This window comes from Plecotus auritus (genome assembly GCF_963455305.1).
Source record: "Plecotus auritus genome assembly, chromosome: 9".
Taxonomy (NCBI): domain Eukaryota; kingdom Metazoa; phylum Chordata; class Mammalia; order Chiroptera; family Vespertilionidae; genus Plecotus; species Plecotus auritus.
In genome coordinates this window covers 9,892,224-9,911,161 of record NC_137783.1, presented here as the reverse complement: position 1 = coordinate 9,911,161, position 18,938 = coordinate 9,892,224, and the positions used below count along the sequence as shown (strand labels likewise).

Sequence of the window (18,938 nt, the reverse complement as noted above, 5' to 3'; positions counted from 1 at the left end):
TCTAGGACTTCCTCACTGGGCCTTTCAATATGTGATCTTGTGAAGGTCGATGTTTTGTAACAGGTCTTTCAATTCACTGCACTGTACGTGCCTGGAGGATGGGGACCATTTCTTAAGCTCATGTTTTTTCTACCCATTTGTACTTTTCCTCCCTTCTTCCAGATCCTCAGAACGCAGCAGAATGCTCACGCACCAAAGGATGTAGTAGGTGGTTAGTTAGTTAGTATGTGCTGGCTGGTTTCTCATCTACGCTCCCAGAGGCCTGCCTGATGTTCCTTTGGCAGCTCAGTTAACCTTCCGGAGGCCTGCTGGGAGCCTCCTGAATGTGCACAGTTACCGAGACACACACTACAGGCAGTCATTTAAAAAAACTAAATAAATTAGCAACCACGTGATCCTCTCTGAGCTTCAGTTTCCTCTCCTGCAAGAAAAGATGGTTGGAGCAGAAGATGTCAAAGGTCTTTTCAAGCTCTGAAATCACGTGGGATGATTCTCTCCGTTTCCAGAGTGTGGCTGGCAGAGAATATTGCCACTGCCCGGCGCAGGAACGGGACTCACAACCTCCCCTGTACAGAGGACTGAGAGAGACGCCACCTGTGGCCTTGAACTAGCCGAGGGTCCTCACTCAACTTGCCGTTCTCCAGCCAGAGAAGGCAGCGACTCTCTGCTATAAAGTTCCTTGTCTGAGTTGGGTCCTTGGCAGGAAGAACCGCGTGATATATAAGACGTGTTACATAAGTAGCTGTGTGAGTGTGATACGGGATAAGAACAATAAACCTAAAATTAATCAACCGACACAAAGAACAGAGGTGATTTTTTTTTTCATCTCAAACAGTAAAACCAGGTTGGACGGGGGGTTGGGGGGTGGGGAGGAGATGTGGGCAGATATTTCTGAAACTCGATTTAGAAAAGCACCTACAGCCAGCGGCTCACTGTCCCCCGAGCATAATAGCACACTGTTTTCCCTGGCCCACGGTCACGGCTCCCTTCGCCTGGAAAGAGTTGGAACGGGACAGTCCAAATAACCCATTATCAGCTACATTCTGAGAAACAAGGTTGTTCTTGTGAGGAGCAGGTGTTGTTTCGGGTTGAACACCTGATCCGCAGTCTCTGTGCTGGACCCCGGGAGTGTCCGGCAAAGGCACCAACATTGAGATACACCTGCATTTCCTTATCTGCCTCCTGGGATCTCTCTTGGAAAGCTGTGTTTGCAACAGAAGCCAGTATGAGCTACAGAAATGAAGGAGGGGCATCCTTTCGAGATGTCTCAACAACCATCGACTTCTAAAGTGAGGGACATCAGGGCCGAAAATCTGTTCACTGGACATTAAAAACAGTATACTGTATACTTCGAGTGCTAGTGGAGAACATGTGAGTTGCTCTTTTCAGCTAATTCCTGCTTCCGATAAGAATGAGGAAACTATATTTATTGAGCATCTACTGCATGCCAGGCATGATGCTAGGTGCTTACACAGAAGTCATTTTATTACATCCACTACCCCCCTCTCTCTTCCACCTCCCGACTCCCCTGTCCGAGAGGTGGGTAATATTGTTCCCATTGGACAGATGAGAAAACAGAGCCTCAGAGAAACAGGAAGTGGAAGCTAAAAGATCTACACCCAGGCCTTTCTAACCCCCAAGCTCATGCTCCTCCCATGCTATTTGTCTACATCAGAAAATTGTTATAAATCAGGTAATGATTGTTATAAGTCAGGCAATACTTTATTTAGCTGAGCTCAAGCTCAAGCTCAAGTGCAGTTCTAAAAGCAGCAGTAGGTCTCAGCTTACAAAGGAGCAGACACAGTGCATGCTACAGTGGCGATCCTCAAGGTGGCTGTGCCTACGCCCCCAGTCAGAACCCTGGAGGCTGCCACATAGGAAAATTAGCACCGTGCAGATTCCTCAGCCCCACTGGACAGAGTGGGGATCTGTTGTTGGAATGAGATGAGGGGATTCCTTTGCATGCTACAATTGAAGAGCTATTTCCCTTGAGAACTCAAGACGGTAAGGGCTCGGCACGTCACAGGTAAGTGTGAGAGTGGAGTCATTCACAAGACCATCCTCTTCAGAAACAATGCTGCGCCCAGTGGATCCCTTGATGATAAGGGAGAATGCATTTCTGGATAAGAACAACGGCATGGCCGTTTCTCTCGACACTTGAGTTTTTTATAGTGAAACGGGCACGCCATGCTGAGTAATGATGAGGGAAGGAAAATATCATTTCACTTCTTGGCTCTTCCCTGTGTCGGAACAAAGGTGCCAGGGCGATCGCTGGCACCAGCCGCAAAGGGCAGAATTGGGATCAGCATCTGCGTTTTGCAAGCATTTCCCTTTGGAAATATATATGACACTGCAAAGTCCTCCCTGCCCAGAGATGACCTCTGCTCTCACCCGAGATGAGCAGAGACTCTATCGTGTTCACTTGCCTTTCTTCCCATCACCTGTCAACGTGGGCAGACGCATATCAGAACCCACCCGTGAAGAAATAGGCTGGCCCAGCCGGCATGGCTCAGTGGTTGAGCGTTGACTTATGAACCTGGAGGTCACAATTTGATTCCCGGTCAGGGCACATGCCTGGGTTGTGGGCTCGATCCCCAGTGGGTGGCATGCAGGAGGCAGCTGATCGATGATTCTCTCTCATCGTTGATGTTTCTGTCTCTCTCTCTCTCTCTCTCTCTCCCTCTCCCTTCCTCTCTGAAATCAATAAAAAAAGAAAAAGAAATGGGCTATTCTCATTAGGGAATGACAGAATCTAAAGACCAAAAGAGACGTGTGTTTATTTCACCCCAAATCAAATCAGTATAGACAAAAGAATCTCTCCTCTATCCTTCTTAAAGATTAATAAGGAGGTTTGTTTTACATAACAGCCTTTGGCAGTTTGGTTAATACCAAAAGTATGTTCCTTGGCTCAATTCTTCATTTCTGAAATCTGCTGAGTCAGTTGCAATGTAGGGATGACATTAATTCCACACTCCTCCTATTTGCCAGCTGGCTTCTGTTGCTCATTTTAACTTGATCACTCCATCTTTCAGAGCCTGGGTGGTCCCTACATTTTCTACTGATAGGGAAAATGGGGAGCAAAGAGCCTTCATTTCTTCCCCAAAGTTAGCAGGGAGTTATTGGCAGAGGCACACTTCCCAGCTCTTCGTACTGTACCTAGTAGTCAATGATTTACCCTGCAGCTCAGGCAGACACGGTTAAAGCCTTCCATGGCTCATCAATTCGTTGCTAAAATAAGAGTAGTACAATGAAAAATCAAAAGCATGGCTGCACACTTTCTGAAAAATAAGGAGATACATAGGAAGGGCCAAGAGCCTCTTTGCCTGAAAAGGTAGAGCAATCCCCCAACTGCATAATGTCCAGTTGGGAGGGATTCTGGGTACTCAGGTAAAAGAGCCTGCTGCAAGGTGAGAAGTTTCATGCTGTCTCTCCCAGGACAGGAACCAAAGTTCCATTTGGGTGCATCGTTTTTGAAATGCCTATTTGGTGATGAGACTGGACCATTAAGGAAATCCCAGTAACCTGCGGTGTCCCCAAGCAGAGACCATTACAGGTTGTAAGAGGAAGGCCACAGAAATTAGGCAGAGCCCTTCCTTCTAGTCTGGAACCAGCCTCGTCTTGCCTAAGCTGCCTCCACCGGAGAGACAAACCACGGAGCTGGACCACCGGAAGCAGAACATCTGAGAATGCATATTTGAGATAAAAGTCTTCTTAGCAGGTGACTGTCCAAATCTATGACAGTGTTCAGTATGACTTGCAACTTGCCCCAGGTTATCTGAAATATTCAGAATCTCCCAGGTGTCAAATTCCCCTTCCCACATGCCCTTCTCTCACCACTCCCCTAGTCAGCCTTGAAAACCACACCTGAGCGAGGGGTGTTTGATGGCTTTCAAAGCCCTTACTTCTGCATCATCTCATTTTACTCCCACAAGAGCTCTCCAAGGTAGGAAGAACAGGGACTGCCAGCCCCATTTTATAACTGGACAGACTGAGACTCAGAGGAAGGAAGTGATTCACCCCGGGTGACACAGCCAAGAAATACAGAGTTGGCAGTCAACTAAGGCAGCGCTTGTCACACCCAGTCTCCTAATCAATGACGCCTGGAAACTTGCCATCATCCTTGATTCCACCCTCTTCTTCATCCCCCACTCAATTTTGTCTACTCTCACATCTCTTAGTCATCCCTTCTCTCTCTGCATGAATCCAGCCTCAATCCCGTGTTCTCAGATTGCTGAGTTTCCTACTCCATGGTCCCTTCTCCAATTCAACGTGTAAAGCACACTCCACCCCCCATCCCTTATGGGTGGGCTGTGCTTGGTGACTTCTTTCCAAAGAGGATGGTATGGAAAGTGGGGGAAAGGTAACTTTACACTGGACAAGGCTGACAAACACTACCTCCGCCAGGTGATCAAGGTCAATTCCAACAGCAACAGTTATTTTGACGGTATGTGCCTTTGACATGATGTCATGAAAACTGGCTCTTTGCCTCTGATCTTTCTCCCAAAATAATCTATAATCCTAGTCTAATCATGAAAACATTCCCCAAGTGGGGAACATTTGACAAAAGCTGGATCAGTATTCCTCAAAATTGTCAAGGTCATCAAGACAAGGAGAGAAGTCCTCTTGTCACTTTTTTTTAAAAGACTCGGTCATTGAGCAGAAACCAACCTTACCAGCAGAATAGCATGTTGTGATTGCAAATCCAGACCAATCCTAAGCAGAAATCGTTCCCCAGGCCAGCCCGCTCAGGGTGAGAAGGGCCCTCTTCATGGCAGGACGCGTTTCCTTGCTGGCTAGCCCTTCCCGTAAATCGCTGCGGCCTGGAATGAATTCCTTTAAGATGTGAAGTGTTATTTCCCATGTGCTTATTTACTGGCAGGTGTTGCCTTTGGGACTGGGAGGCAGCTGAAGGTCCCCGCTTCCGCGCTGGGTGATGAGAATGTAGTCAGTACATTGCACTTGGTTTCCTTCGGTGTGGGATGAGACTTCCCTGAAGAAACCCCCTGCGCAGTGCCTCAGAGCACGGGCCCTGGAGTCAGACTACTTCACTGCGGGATCCTGAACGAGGTATTGGACTGAGGCTCGGAGTCCTACTCTGCACACAGGAATAAGACAGCACCCCCTAAGGCATCTGTGAGGATTACCTGTGATTGTGGGTATAAATTAGTTATCACAGTGCATGGAACATAATAAGTGTTCAACAAACTGTACCTGCTGTTGATTTCAGAGAGGAAGGGAGCTGGAGAGAGAGAAAAACATCAATGATGAGAGAGAATCATTGACTGGCTGCCTCCTGCATGCCCCACACCAGGGATCGTGCCTATAACTCAGGCATGTGCCCTGAGTGGAATTGAACCGTGACCTCCTGGGTCAAAGGTCGACACTCAACCACTGAGCCATGGCAGCCGAACTGAAGACTGAGCCTTATTCTCCTGGGAGCCTACGTTTCAGGGAGACTGCTTCGTTATCTAGAATATTTTCTATGCTTCTGCCCTGCTGGTTCCCATTTAGGTGTAAACACATCCCAGAGATAGTTCTCCCCACTCCTCCTGCTTCTCTCTGCCTCCTACTACTTTTCTTTGTGCTATAATGGCACTAGTTTGGGGCCTAGGAAACAAAACAAAAAACTTAAAAGCTTAAATAAATGCAGAGTGCTTAATTTGCAGTTTACCTACAAAGCCCATTTCCTGCTGTGGCAAGTGGTAGTTCCTTGAAGCTACACACTGTTTCCCTGTCATTAGTTGTCCAACACGCTTCTTCTCTGTAATTGGCTCCCACGACCTCATTTTCCCATACATGTTCGTTTGCTCATCAGAATTAGTACTTGGCACAAAGCATGGGGCTGCCTTGGTGCAAACACTCCCAGCAGGCGGGCAGCAGGAGGCCTTGCTCACAGCGTCCCTCGAGACTGGGATGACTCAGTCTAAGGAAAGGCAGGGTGGACACCTTCTGTGACCCCTCCCAGCCTTTCTCTAACCGTACTCACTAACTGGACTTTGGAATACAGTCATGGACATTGAGTCACTTGCATCTGTCCACTTGTAAGATGTCTCGAGGCTCAGTTCGCCTTTCCTGAGACAACGCACTAGGTCCCTGCCATTCCTTTACACATAAGAGACGCTGTCAGCCATCGGTCAGCTGGGCTCCTGGGATAGAAATAGCCCAGGCTCCAATCCAGTTCATCTGATTCTGCCAAGGCAAAGAGGTGCTAGGATTATAATAATTGAGACCGAAATTTCCGCCTGGTAGAACACATGACGCATTGGCCCTGAGGTGTTACACCTGCCTTTTCAATAAGCAGGTGAATCTTAGAAAGGGATTGAAAACCAGCGCGGTGCCTTCTACTCCTCCTCCTAAACACTGACTCCCTGGCCACACCTCGAGACTGGGATGACTCAGTCTAAGGAAAGGCAGGGAGCACACCCTTCTTTGACCCCTTCTAGCCTTTCTCTGACCCCACTTACTAATTGGTCTTTGGAGTACAGATATATATATATATATATATATATATATATATATATATATGTATAGATATGTATAGATATATATAGATATATATAGATATATATGGATATAGATATATAGATATAGATATAGATATAGATATAGATATAGATATAGATATAGATATAGATATAGATATAGATACTGAGTGGTCAGATTATTATGCGTTCAGAGATCATAATAATCTGGCCACTCAGTGTACATTGAGTCCCACCTCTCCTCCAGGACAGTTATTAGAAAGGATCTTGAACTAGGAGTTAGGAGACCAGATAGATTCCTGGTCCACACTCCCTTGCCCTGTGCATCCACCTCCTGGAGACGGTAAAGAGGCTAAGAATACAGGTCCTCAAGCACAGGGTGGAGACAACGTGAGGTCATCTTCTCGTGGGAGCCCCTACGGCACCAACCTGGCACACAGAGGCCCGTGTCAGCTGAATGTCAGCAGACCGTCCTGGATGAGTGGGAATTTCTGCAGGATAACAAAAATCCCTCCTGCAATTTGATAGTGCTTTGTAAGGTCACCCAGGGATCTCAAATTGTCCCTGCACAGCACTTCCATGTAGAAATGGTTCAAACAATTGAGCAGTGGCTTCGGTCTGAATCCTGCTGGCAGGACGCCACATCTTTAAGGACTACTCAGGAGTCACTTCTGTCCTGATTTGAGAGTGGGAGGGACCAGGATCCCAGTGGAGCCATTTAGGGGAAGGCAAGTCATTAAGACAGAGGATCACCGTCTATTAGGGTCCTGAGACAGGATTTAGCGTAGGCACAGTGCCACCATAGCCTTCTCCTCCTAATTCCTACTAACACGTGATCCTCCCCGTGGAGGTATGTATTTGTTTTTCACCCGCATTTCTCCACCCTGACAAGCATCCTCATCATTTCATCTCTACTATTCTCTTGGGAAAGAGCCCATTAAAAGACAAAAAACAATTTTTTCTTTGAATGATACCATCAGACCCAGTTCATGTCTTACGTGGAAGTTTTCACAAACACAACTTGCCTAGAGCTACATCAACACTGAGAGTCGCCAGAAACGGAGGAACAGGATCTGCCCCTAAGTCATTGATCCCTCACCAAGCGGGATGCTAGGAGGGGTTTGGGGGCCAGTTAGGAAGAAGGCAGAAGTCTGCGTCTTCAAACAGCGTGGGCTTTGGACTCATTTGTTCAAGCCCTTGGCCACACAGCATCCAGAATGATCTTTTAAGAACATAACTGCCCCCTAAGCAGATGTGTTCAACTTTTGGTGTTTTTTTTCCCCCCCAATCTTCTCACTTCATTTTTTAACACTGTGCATACAATTCAGCCATTATCTATTAACACTACTCCTACTAACATGCGCTGTTCCATTAACTGTGGTCTGTTGACACTGAGAATGTAATTATTGTTCTAGTCCATCCTGAGAATACAGGCCCTTTCTTGTACAACTCTTCTTTTTCCCTCCTGGATTTAATCATTTTCTTTTCTCCCACATGCCGAGTTTCTGAGGATCAGTCTATGCTTTTCTTGTAGACCTACCAATAATTCTTTCCAATGCTCAAACTCATGAGATAACTTGTCAAACCACCCCACCTGGAGAGAAAAGTGGGTGTTCTCAGAACTGTTTTCACTGGAGAAAAGGACTGAATCTCACACAGGTTAAGTAAGAGCTTGGCTCTATGTCCTCTGGGAAGCTGCAAAAGCGTGATTCAGCTGATTCCAACCCCAGCTCGCTGGCAGCTCACCGCCTCTGGGTAAGAAGGCGCAGGCTATGGGCTGCACAACTCTTCACGGGGTGCTGCTCCCCTACATGAGGTGCCCTGGAGGGAGACAAGCCACAGGCCCTGTAAAAAGGGGACTTCCCACTTTGTCTGCAAACACCGCCCCTGGTCATCTTGCACCACACTGGTCCCCCACCCTAAGAGCAGTGCATCGGCTCCTCTCTGTCCTCGGGAGCTGCTGTTCTCTGTCTGGCCTTGTTGCTTGATTCATGTTTAGTAACTGGCTTCTTGGCCAATTTATTATGCCAAACCACCACATTAGTGCTGCCTCCTTGTGGTCCCGTGGTTTTCATGCTTGGAATGGCCCTTCCCTCCGGATCTTTCCATCATGGTGGCACCTTCCTGTGGTGAGAAGCCACTCTGGGGCTCTTGTTTAAAAAGTCCAGGCTCGTTCTGACTCCTGCTGCATGTTGCAGGGATGTGACAGCAGACGGGCCCTGAACCCAAAGAATGGCCATGGCTCTCCTGCTGCACTGGAGGCTCGCTATGACGACTCACCTCTGACATTCCCAGGGAGGGGTGGTCTCTCTCCAAAGCCCCTACATTATAATATTTCTGGAAATGCTCTGACATGTCAACAATGGATGCTATAAGCACACGATGCCTAACAGATGGAGGTGAAGAGCTATTGCACTAATGATGGGAGAGGTGGTATATGACAGCCTGTTTAAGCCCTGGACGTGTCCCTCTCTCCCTGGTGCAGAAGCAAGGGGACCAGGTGAGCATGGTGTCCAGAAGAGGAGATACAGAGTCACAGGGAAAAGTTCTTCTAAATGAAAAAGCAGTTCCGGAAATATCACACTTGGAACTCAGGAGGCCTGAGTGGGGGTTCCCTCGGGACTTTCTGCGGAACGTCAACCAAGAGCATTTTACTCTGAATTTAGCAGCGAGGTCAGGTCTTAATTGTATCTAGCACACAAAGAGATGACACCAAATTCTGGCCAACTCTTAGGTTAAAGTCATCAATAAAAGATTTTGAAATTATTTTGTTAAACTTTTCCAGTTGCAAGTGAAGAAACCCAACTTAACCAAACGTACCTATTAAGCACTATTATAAGAGTGTCCAGGATGGAAACATGGTTGCCCAGCAAAGTACCTTATTCTGTTTCCACCCAATAAAACATTAGTGTAGATGTTCTAAACCAATGGTTTTCAAACTTCGGGTCTTGACCCTCTGAAACATGAACTCAGATCAATGAATCATGACCAGCATATTTTAAAAATAGAAGAGAACAGAAAATAGCGGAGAGTAAAGGTAAGTGTTGTTTCCTGTGACATTTACTTTAGCCATTTACATGCATGTGTGCACCAGTCATGAATCCCCTTGTGTGAAAACGTATTTCTCACTGTGGCTAGGTTTGGGAGTACTGTGTTAAGCGCCAGACCACAATCTGGAAGCCTTTCAGTTGAATCCTGCCCACAGACATGTTTTGTTTGGCCTGCACCAAGATTTTTATGAAGAGAAAGTTGAATCATTTGCCCACATTTAAATATATGGAGATTGACATAATCCCTATTTCTAGTAGCTCTTGAAAATGGGAAGGTCTGGCTGGGCCGGAGTGGCTCAGTTGTTGAGTATCGACCTATGAACCAGGAGGTCACGGTTTGATTCCAGGTCAGGGCACATGCCCGGGTTGCAGGCTGGATTCCCAGGCAGCCCATCAATGATTCTCTCTCATCATTGATGTTTCTATCTCTCCCTCACTCACCCTTCCTCTCTGAAATCAATAAAAATACCTTCTTTTTTTTTTTTTAAAGGGAAGATCTGGCCAGGTGGCCTATGTCCCTCTGTGGGACCGAGATGGAATGACACAGAGGCTCTCCCTTTAGAGAAGGCCATGCTGTCCAGTGTGCCCCAATTTCCACTCATTCAGGTCACCTGCCCAGTCCTTGGAAGCATCTGTATGTACAACCTCCAGTTCTAACCAGGCTCAACTCATCCTGACCCTCTGGTTACCCTTCCTTATGACCACTGCTGTGCTAAGTGGCCAACGGCAGCTCCTGCCACCCCAGCTGGCTGCACTTCCTCAGGCAGAAGCTGTGCTTCATTGCTTCTGCTTTGCCTATTTGACCACCTTTCTAGAATTTTCTCTTGACTTGTTGCACCCCTATTCGTCCTTCGAAGCCCAGCCTGCCATGAGCTTGCAGCAGAATTAATCACTCCCTCCACTTACTTTAATAGTCCTCTGTACCATAATTACTTAGGTATCTGTCTCCCTCACTAGAATGTGAGTGCTTTCAGGTCCAGAAGTATATTTTATTTGTTTCTATATCTACATTGCTTATCTCTTATTAGGTTCTGAATAAACATTATCTAAAAATAACCATCTCCCTCACCCACACGCAGCAAAAATTCACTTATTAGTTCATTTAACATTCGTTGAGCATATACGGTAGAGCAGACAGTGTGTTATGGACATAGGTTGAAGCAAACACCATCCTTAACCACAAGAAACTCATAGAGCCTCTCAAGGCTGATCTGAATGCTCCCTGTTCTATAAAGCGCCCCCCTTTTTTTTTATTCCTTGAAACACTAACTCTTCATTTGAATGCTCACTGAATATTGTTTATATCCCTTTTATCGCCTCTATTTGATTCTCAATCAGCATCCCTCCCAACACTGGCTGATTCATTAACCTACTAGAGGGAGAAAGTCTTCAGTGTATCAGGTTATCCTGAGAATGTCTTGCAGAGAGTAGACTTCAGTCTACTGCGATGTGATCTGCGATGTGAGCAAGGAGACCGCCGCAAGGGTTCACTGTTTCAGGCTGGGACCTTTACACATGCTAGTCATGTTTCCCAGGTGAGCAGGAATGGCATAACCGGACTCTAGTCCAACTGTCCCCACTGTTGGCCTAAAGATGCTATTCCTCAATGGCTATCCAGACAGGGGTCCCACGAGTGGCACACATATAGCAGTCCCATAGACACTCATCTAGCCCACTGTCATTTACAGGACTCTCTATGGACCTGGGAAGCCATAGCCCCTGCCATTTTTCTGAGGGTACAGAGGCCTCTCTCCCATTTCTCAGCAGACCCTCTGGTGTGGAATAACCTTGCTATCTTTTTCTACCATTCTCTGTTTTTCTAAATTTTTTTAAAACTTCTCCCTCTATAATTTCAAACAATGAATAAGAACAGAAAGAATATAGACAGCTGTAATATAGGCTGGATATAATGGTAACAGGAAAACACTTCAGGCTTTATTAATATATTTTAGCTCCACCTCAAAGACTAAAGACACAGTTGTGTGAGCCAAGATATCTACTATCTTTGATCAAAGGTGTCCAATGGTCTCTGAACCCCAGTAAAAATGCTCACCCAAGTCTTCAAGAATTAGGAACGGTGCACCCGTGTGCCTTGTCCAAGCCAAGCTGAGCCCCAACCCATTCCCAGGTAATGGTGCCTTATAACTTCCTCCCACACTCACTCTGCCCACCCTCTGCACACCACATAGAGTGGTGTCTCAGCTGCTCGGATCCCACGGATCTTTTTTATTATGAACCATAGCCTCGTTCTAGACTGCAGGAGAGTCGGAGTGAGAAGGATGCCCTTTGCCTTCTCTTTCCCCTCTGTGCATTGTAAGCAAGATAAAGTGAGCAAAAGGGAATGGAGAGGCTGCTTATATAAATGTTCTCCCTTATCTGCCTGGAGGGCTGATTGTTTTACCCAGAGAAGCCATGGATTATGTAGACAGTGTCCAAGTGCGGTCCCTGGACCAGAAGCATCCACATCACCTGGGATTGCTTGAAGTGCAAAACCCCAGGCCCGTCCACAGACCTACTGAATCAGAAACTGGGAGCAGGGCACAGAAATCCATGTTTGAATAAGCCCGCCACGTGGTTCTGCTGCCTGCTAACATTTGGGAACCACTTCCCTGGATAACAACTTCCCTGCAAGTATGAAGAAAGCCAACATCCTCACGGTTAAGTCCAAGTCGTCAAACAAGCCAGCCTGTTTGATTGCAGTGGGACACAGCAATTCACCCCTGGTGTCCTCCAGGGCACACTGGACCATAAGCATTAATCATGCCAGTGTGATCCCAAATACAATGTTTCAGAGAAAAGAGGTCATGCATACAAATATTCATCCTCCCTACTGTTCACCAAACTTGCCCTTGAATACACAGCTCCTGCCAGTTTGGGATAAACATGCCCCTCGGTATGAGTCACCATCAGACCAACACACCATGAAATAGGAAGCTGGGCTGGTTTCTACTGTGGTGTGCCCAGATCAGGCTCAACCACAAAGGGAAGAAATCCTGCACCACTCACCCATCATTGACCCTTCTGCAGTCCTCTGGCTCTCTAATGCTGCCTCAGGAACACACTCAGCATTTTGACTTCGGCAGACAAGAGCCGAACAATATCAGGACCCTCCTTCATGCCCTCTAGGGCTGTGAAAATGATGACATAGTGTGGGCCCCCTTCGCAAAGTGAATCAGATGCCAAGACATCCCTCTTGGTAGGGCGAGTCTCCGGTAGGATATTTTTTCTGCAACAATTTGGAAAAGTCTGTTTGTTGTTCTTTAAAAGAGGGTCTCTATGATGCAGCACCTATTGTCTCATCCTTCCTGGTCACCGGACCAGGTAATTGGAGAGGTAAGAGGCAGGGAGGGCTGCCTCCCAATGTCTAGGAGTAGCTGACAATGAACAGGGCTGGCCAACCTCCAGCTCAGATGCCCACTGTCTCCATGCTTTTAAGTTCACTCCTCAACAAAAACTGCTCGCAAGGGTATTGGGGAAATGTTAGTCCATGAGCTCCTTCTCTCAGATTTAATGACACAGTCAGCCTCACCTCGAACTGTGGAAATGAAGTCTTTCTTTCTGGATAAACATTTTGTAGACATCAATGCGTAAGTGGCAGAGGGCATTTATTATGACTTTTTTTTTTTTTTTCTTTAATGAGAAGTTCTTTCCCTTCGCCTTGGAAATCCCATCACCCATGCAGCCCTTCTGCGGAGAAGATAAGCTGGGCGGAACCTACTTCTGGTTTGAGCAGCGCGTTCATTTATAAAACAGTAACAGTGATCTACACCTGGATTTTTTTTCTCCAGTAGAATCTGATGATAAAAACTGGAGCTCCCCTCCCTCCAAAGATGCAAAGCTCACCCTGAGTAGTGGGCAGAAGTCACCACTGATCCAGATAATTTATCCTGAAGCTTGCAGAATCATTGTCTCCTTTAGTCAACAGCTTCCCTTTAGACCTTACTTAGGAATGTCCTTGTCATCCGTGTCCCTTTGAAAAGCTCAGGGCTTTTCAAGTTAAAGATGAAGAACCTAGAATATTCCAGGAGCAAGTAGGGGTGGGGCATTAAGCTCAACCTGGGAAGCAGTGTTGGAAAACTGAACCCAGGAGTAGCTACTATACACTAAAGAGGGGGCCTGAAATGCAACTAGGGCATATGAGGAGCTATTACACCACACAGACAGACCTACTGTTCTCAGACTTCTCCGAGGATGGAAGAGAAATGGGTTTCACTGGCCTTGGGCAGTGTGCAGGCGCCTGAGTGGGTCGTGTCTGTGTGTGTGTGGGGGGGTGTTTTGGGAGGAATGGAATTGGGGAAGGGGATATAATTAGAAGCAGTAGCACTCCATTCCTCTAAAGGTGGCTTTACAAGACCACATATATAGTCCACAGACACTTGAGGAGAGACAGAGTGCTTTCTTAAGCCACACAGGTGACTGAGGTGTTGTTTAATCTCCCTGGTGTTTACTTAGGTGCACAGAGTAATTCTAGAAGAATGTGCAGAAGGGAGGGGCCCCGGACAAGCATTATAAGGAAGCAGAGTTTGAGTTAGGTCTTTGACAAACACAAAAGAAGAATATATATTTCTCAGGAGGGCAGGAGGGACAGGATGACTGAGGTTAGAAAGGGAAAATATTCACCATGATTATTCAAACAGGAAAAATGTGTGTGTGTGGCGGGGGTAGTAAGTACAATGAGCACAGGTCTGGGAGGCAGACAGGCCTGGTTAGGACATCAGCTCTTCTACTTTCTAGCTAAGTGACCTCTGGAGGGTTTCTCGCCTCCTTTAAGCCTCCTCTTCCTCATCTCTTAAACGAGAGGAATACAGCCCACCTTCATGGACTAAAGATCAAAGACATTGTATGTAAAGCTCTCAACGCAGAGGCTGCCACCCAGCTTGTAGTCAAGAGCCAGCAGGTTTAAAAATAACATTAAAAATACAATGACATCGGGTTAGATAGGCATGGGGAGGAGGTCATTTAAGAAGTTGGGGAGATGCCTCAACAATTAGCAGGAAGCCTTGAACTTTACCCTTGTCACTCAGTTAGGTTTTTGAGCTGGAAATATGATGACATCAATGTCCTAAGAGGATTACTTTGGTGCCAGTCTGTAGGACACACTTGAGACACAGTGCACCGCTGTTCTCAGAAGCTGCCAAGAAACAAGATTGCCGTGTGTGTGTGTGTGTGTGTGTGTGTGTGTGTGTGTGTTTGTGTGTGTGTGTGTTTGTGTATCCTACCACGTGAGTATCAGGTGGGAAGTGAACATGTCTTCTTTGAAGGTGGACTGGAATGAGTTTCATTGGGTCCCACTCTACCCTAAAAGCAAGTAGGACCATCCAATAGTTGCAGGAAGCTTTCAGGAAACAAAACAAACAATGATGACTGTCTCCCTGGCTGCTCAATTCTTATTCTCTCACGTGGCTTATAAGCCATAAGCATCCTTATCATTTAAATTAGATGAGTGTTGACATAACTTGATCTTTAGTATTTGTTTATTCTTGTTTTCTCTAACAAAGAGATAATGAATCCCTTTGTGTATATTTCTCAAACTTGCACTGGGACACAGGCAAGCTAGACAATGATAGCTTTTAAGGGAGAACAGAGGGCCTCTGGAGTTTAGGTTGATGAGAGTGTATTCAGGGAGACAGATATTGACTGACAAAATATTGACCCACAAAAACCTCTCCTGCTTCTTTGTTACAGGAGCCAGCAACGACAGGACGCCCTTGAACACATCAGAGAAACAACCATTTCATCAAGATTCCTGGATCAATAGGTGTCTGCAACTGGAAGTGAATGGGCGCCTGGTTAGGAGCCCAGAAGATGACGAGGGTGAAAGGATGTCAGCAAATGCCACTCCACACTGGCCAAGGTGGGATCCACCAGTGCCAACCCCAAACCTGGCAGATACATGGAAACTTTATCCAGGACAGAAAGCAATGGCGCGAAGCAGAGCGAGTGAGACCACCTGTAACTGGTGAGCACCCCAGGGATCCAGGTCAGACCTTCAGAAGGCCTTCCATGCTCCCAGGATGGATGCTCCCATCATCTGAGCTTGCTCAAGGGTGACCGGGTGAGCTCCAGGAGGAAGGAGCGAGGCTTCCCTGGAACAAGAAGGAATGGAGAGGACTGGAAAGATCTCAGAATCGAGAAGACACGGGTTCTAGTTCAGCTCAGAGAATGGCCAACCTGCTCCAGCTGTTTGAGGATCTGCGATGGGGCAGACACTAAGTTATACACTGGATGTTAAAGATGGGCACAGGTGCTGCCTCTACGAGGCTCACTGCCTGGTGGTGGAGCCAGTGGACATCCCCACCTGGTACGCGCAGCCCCTGATGCACATGTACCTTCGCGGGGACACAGGATGGGCACTTGCTCCCATTACCCCTGAGTGTCTGAGCAATTTATGTACCTCTGAACCCCCGTATTCTCACCTCTATATGAAAGCCTGGGCTACCTGCTTTCCTGTGCCCTTTTCATTTTAAAAGCTATGATGAGCCTGGCCGGTGTGGCTCAGTGGTTGAGTGTTGACCTAAGAACCAGGAGGTCATGGTTCGATTCCCAGTGAGAGTACATGCCCGGGTTGCGGGCTTGATCCCCAGTGTGGGGTGTGCAGGAGGCAGCTGATCAATGATTCTCTCTCATCATTAATGTCTCTGTGTGTGTGTGTGTGTGTGTGTGTGTGTCTCCCTTCATCTCTGAAATCAATAAAAAAATCAATAAAAAATCAAAGCTATGATGAAACTCCTTTATTTTCATGGCAGCTCTTATGTACCTGCCCCCAAACCCCTGCCCTCCTCTGCTGTTGGCTGAGGTTGGTGCGATCAGAGGGCTGGGAGGCAGCAGCAAGGCCTGGCACAGACCTCAACATAAAAAAGGAACAGCCTTTAATCAGGGGCTGAGATAACACGGGTATGTGACCTCTCGGTGGCCCGCCCAGTGTCCCGGCCAGAAAGAGGCTCCTGAGCTGTAGAGGAAAAGCGAGCCCAGCAACCTGAGAGTGGAGAGGTCTGCGATGGCTTCGAAAAAGAGCTGCTGTTCGGGGACTGCAGAGCCACAACACGTATTCCACCCCGCAAGTCTGGCTCCCGCGGCCCCACGGGGAAGCCATGAAGAGTGGCTTTGGCAACCCTCTTTCCCATCACGCATAAGTGACTCCCGTTGGAAAAAGAAACTCAAATCCATTAGCAACAGAGAGGTCAGGACCAGCTCGTTCTAGGTGGGTGGGAGGTAAAAACGAGGGGCGGGGAGCCCTGACCTTCATTAAATGTCAACATCTGTATGTGTCACTCCGAGGGCTCCTGGAAGCAACCCAGAAAGACAGGAAGGATTGTCAGAAGCACTTTTATACGCACCAAATCATTTCACCCAATTGCCACGCACTCAGTGGGAGACCACAGCTAAAGCAAGTGATTGGGTCAGATACGCGGGAGCAGGAGGGATGGAGCAGAACCATGTTCCCTTTGTCCTAAGGCAGTGGTCGGCAGACTGCGGCTCGCGAGCCACATGCCGCGGTTTGCCGCTCTGTTGACTAATGAGTTTGCCGACCACTGTCCTAAGGTGTCAGCTCTGTTAGCTGTGGCGATCCTGTTCTTCACCCACCCGTTAGTATAATAAACCCGACCTGAGTTTCCAGCTGCAAGGATCGATTTGAGTTCCGCCTGTTCACTTCAAAGTCAGTCCCGGTAGGGGCTTTAAGAGAACGTGGGTAGAGATAAGTCTTTGAAATGGTTCAAGACAGCCCTAAAAGAGCAGGCGTCCGTGCGGATGGAGACAGTTATGCCCCACCCTAAGAAAATGTGGCAGAAGACAACCACGCTTAGTAAGAGCAAAATGAAAGGATGGATCCTCACATTATAAAATTATACGGGGAAGGCCCCTAAGACATTATGAAGAGGAAAAACTTAAGTCTCAGAGCAATGATCACAAAAGAATTCCATTTTTATACTTCTATCATCTATCTATCTATCTATCATCTATCTTATCTATCTATCTATCTATCATCTATCTATCTATCTATCATCTATCTTATCTATCTATCTATCTATCTATCTATCCACCTATCTATCTCCCATTTAGAAAGATACACATATTAACCATCTTTCCTCTAGGAGGAGGCGGAATGGAGGCTGACAGGGTAGGGCTGAGCTTTCACTCTTCACTCTCTATTCTCCTGTAACATTTCACTTTCTCAACATAAGCTGTATTTATACAGTTACTTGGATCATTAAAATCAAGCACTGCTGTGTTCTTTGCCCTTTCCTGGATAAACGAATAATTTAAACTGTAATTCACTCTGAAAGATTTCCCTTCCATGTCAGGACCACGCCCAGTGCGTACGTACGGTGCACCTGTGCAGGGCACCCCGCCCCCTCCCTTTTCACAGGCTCCTTGGGAGGTGATCTGGCTCTTTGCCACCCATGACTGGTACCAACCACATCCTTTAAGATGTCTGGAGGAGTGACTAGGGACACAGCTGAAATGCCAGGCTATCAAACAACACACCTAAAACCTACAGAACAGCCCGCGGCTCCTTTCAGCCGGTCCCCACGAGGCTCCCGTGTGTCCCAAACACCACGAACCTGGTGGCCGGACCCTTTCATTGAACATCTTAATTAAGTCACTGATTTGGGTGGGGATAAGGCTAGGATGGGGGCCGGTTCGCAAGTCTCCAACACAACCCAAGATTCAAAATGCAATCACAATCCAAACCGGCACGTCCCCGGACCTCAGCTGTGCAAACCCCCCAGACATGGGAAGGGCTCCCGACGCCGTGGCTGCACGAAAGGTTCTTAAGGACGTCTCGGCCCATGGAAAGCCAGGCTTCACAAGACACACACACCCTCGCACCAAGAACATGTCTGCCCGGCTTCCCATTGATCATCGTCCATGAGGTGGCTGAGCCCTGCGGCACCAACTTCTGCAACCGCGCGCGCGGCGATCGATATTTATCATTACCTTTCTCCTTCACCATGGCAACCCGGTCCCCCGGCGAGGCGAGGCGAGCAGCCCTGGAGAAAGAGGAATGAAGTCCGGCGGTGGGAGCGCGCCCCCGGGAAGGCAGGCAGGCAGGCAGGCAGGTCCTTGGCTGCAGAGGCTGAGAGGCAGATCGCTGGGCATGCACTCGCCGAGCCCGGGACTTCTTTCTAAAATCCCGCCCCCAGCTCCGGGGCCGAGCCCGCGCCCGCCCCTGCGATCGCCACCGAGCGGTGGCCGCGCCCTGCGCAGCTCGGGGACTCTGCCCTTGGGCCGAAACCACTCGCTACAGCTGCCGCCGCCGCCGCCGCTGCCGCCGTAACAAATGCAAAATGCCAGCGCCCTGATCTCTGGCCACGGACACCACCTTGCATTCCTCGCGCGGCCCGGGAAAGCGGGCCCCGGCCCCTCCCGAGGGCTGTCTGAGAAATGATTGCCAGAAGACAGA

At 47.8% G+C, this 18,938-nt stretch overlaps 1 protein-coding gene across 13 annotated transcripts in view; it reads right to left on the bottom strand.

Moving 5' to 3' along the window:
- ABLIM1 (actin binding LIM protein 1) overlaps positions 1-18,938 on the bottom strand; it is a 251,352-nt gene that overhangs the window by 123,356 nt on the left and 109,058 nt on the right. For 8 of the 13 annotated variants that reach the window (XM_080687336.1, XM_080687347.1, XM_080687346.1 and 5 more), the window contains exon 1: positions 18,473-18,827. The exons of 4 other annotated variants lie outside the window; for them this stretch is intronic. In XM_080687336.1, coding sequence (XP_080543462.1) covers positions 18,473-18,488 — 16 coding nt within the window. In that variant the 5' untranslated portion in view covers positions 18,489-18,827. Of the gene's footprint in view, positions 1-18,472; positions 18,834-18,938 lie in introns of those variants that run through there. One more of the 13 variants, XM_080687351.1, reaches the window with a different exon arrangement.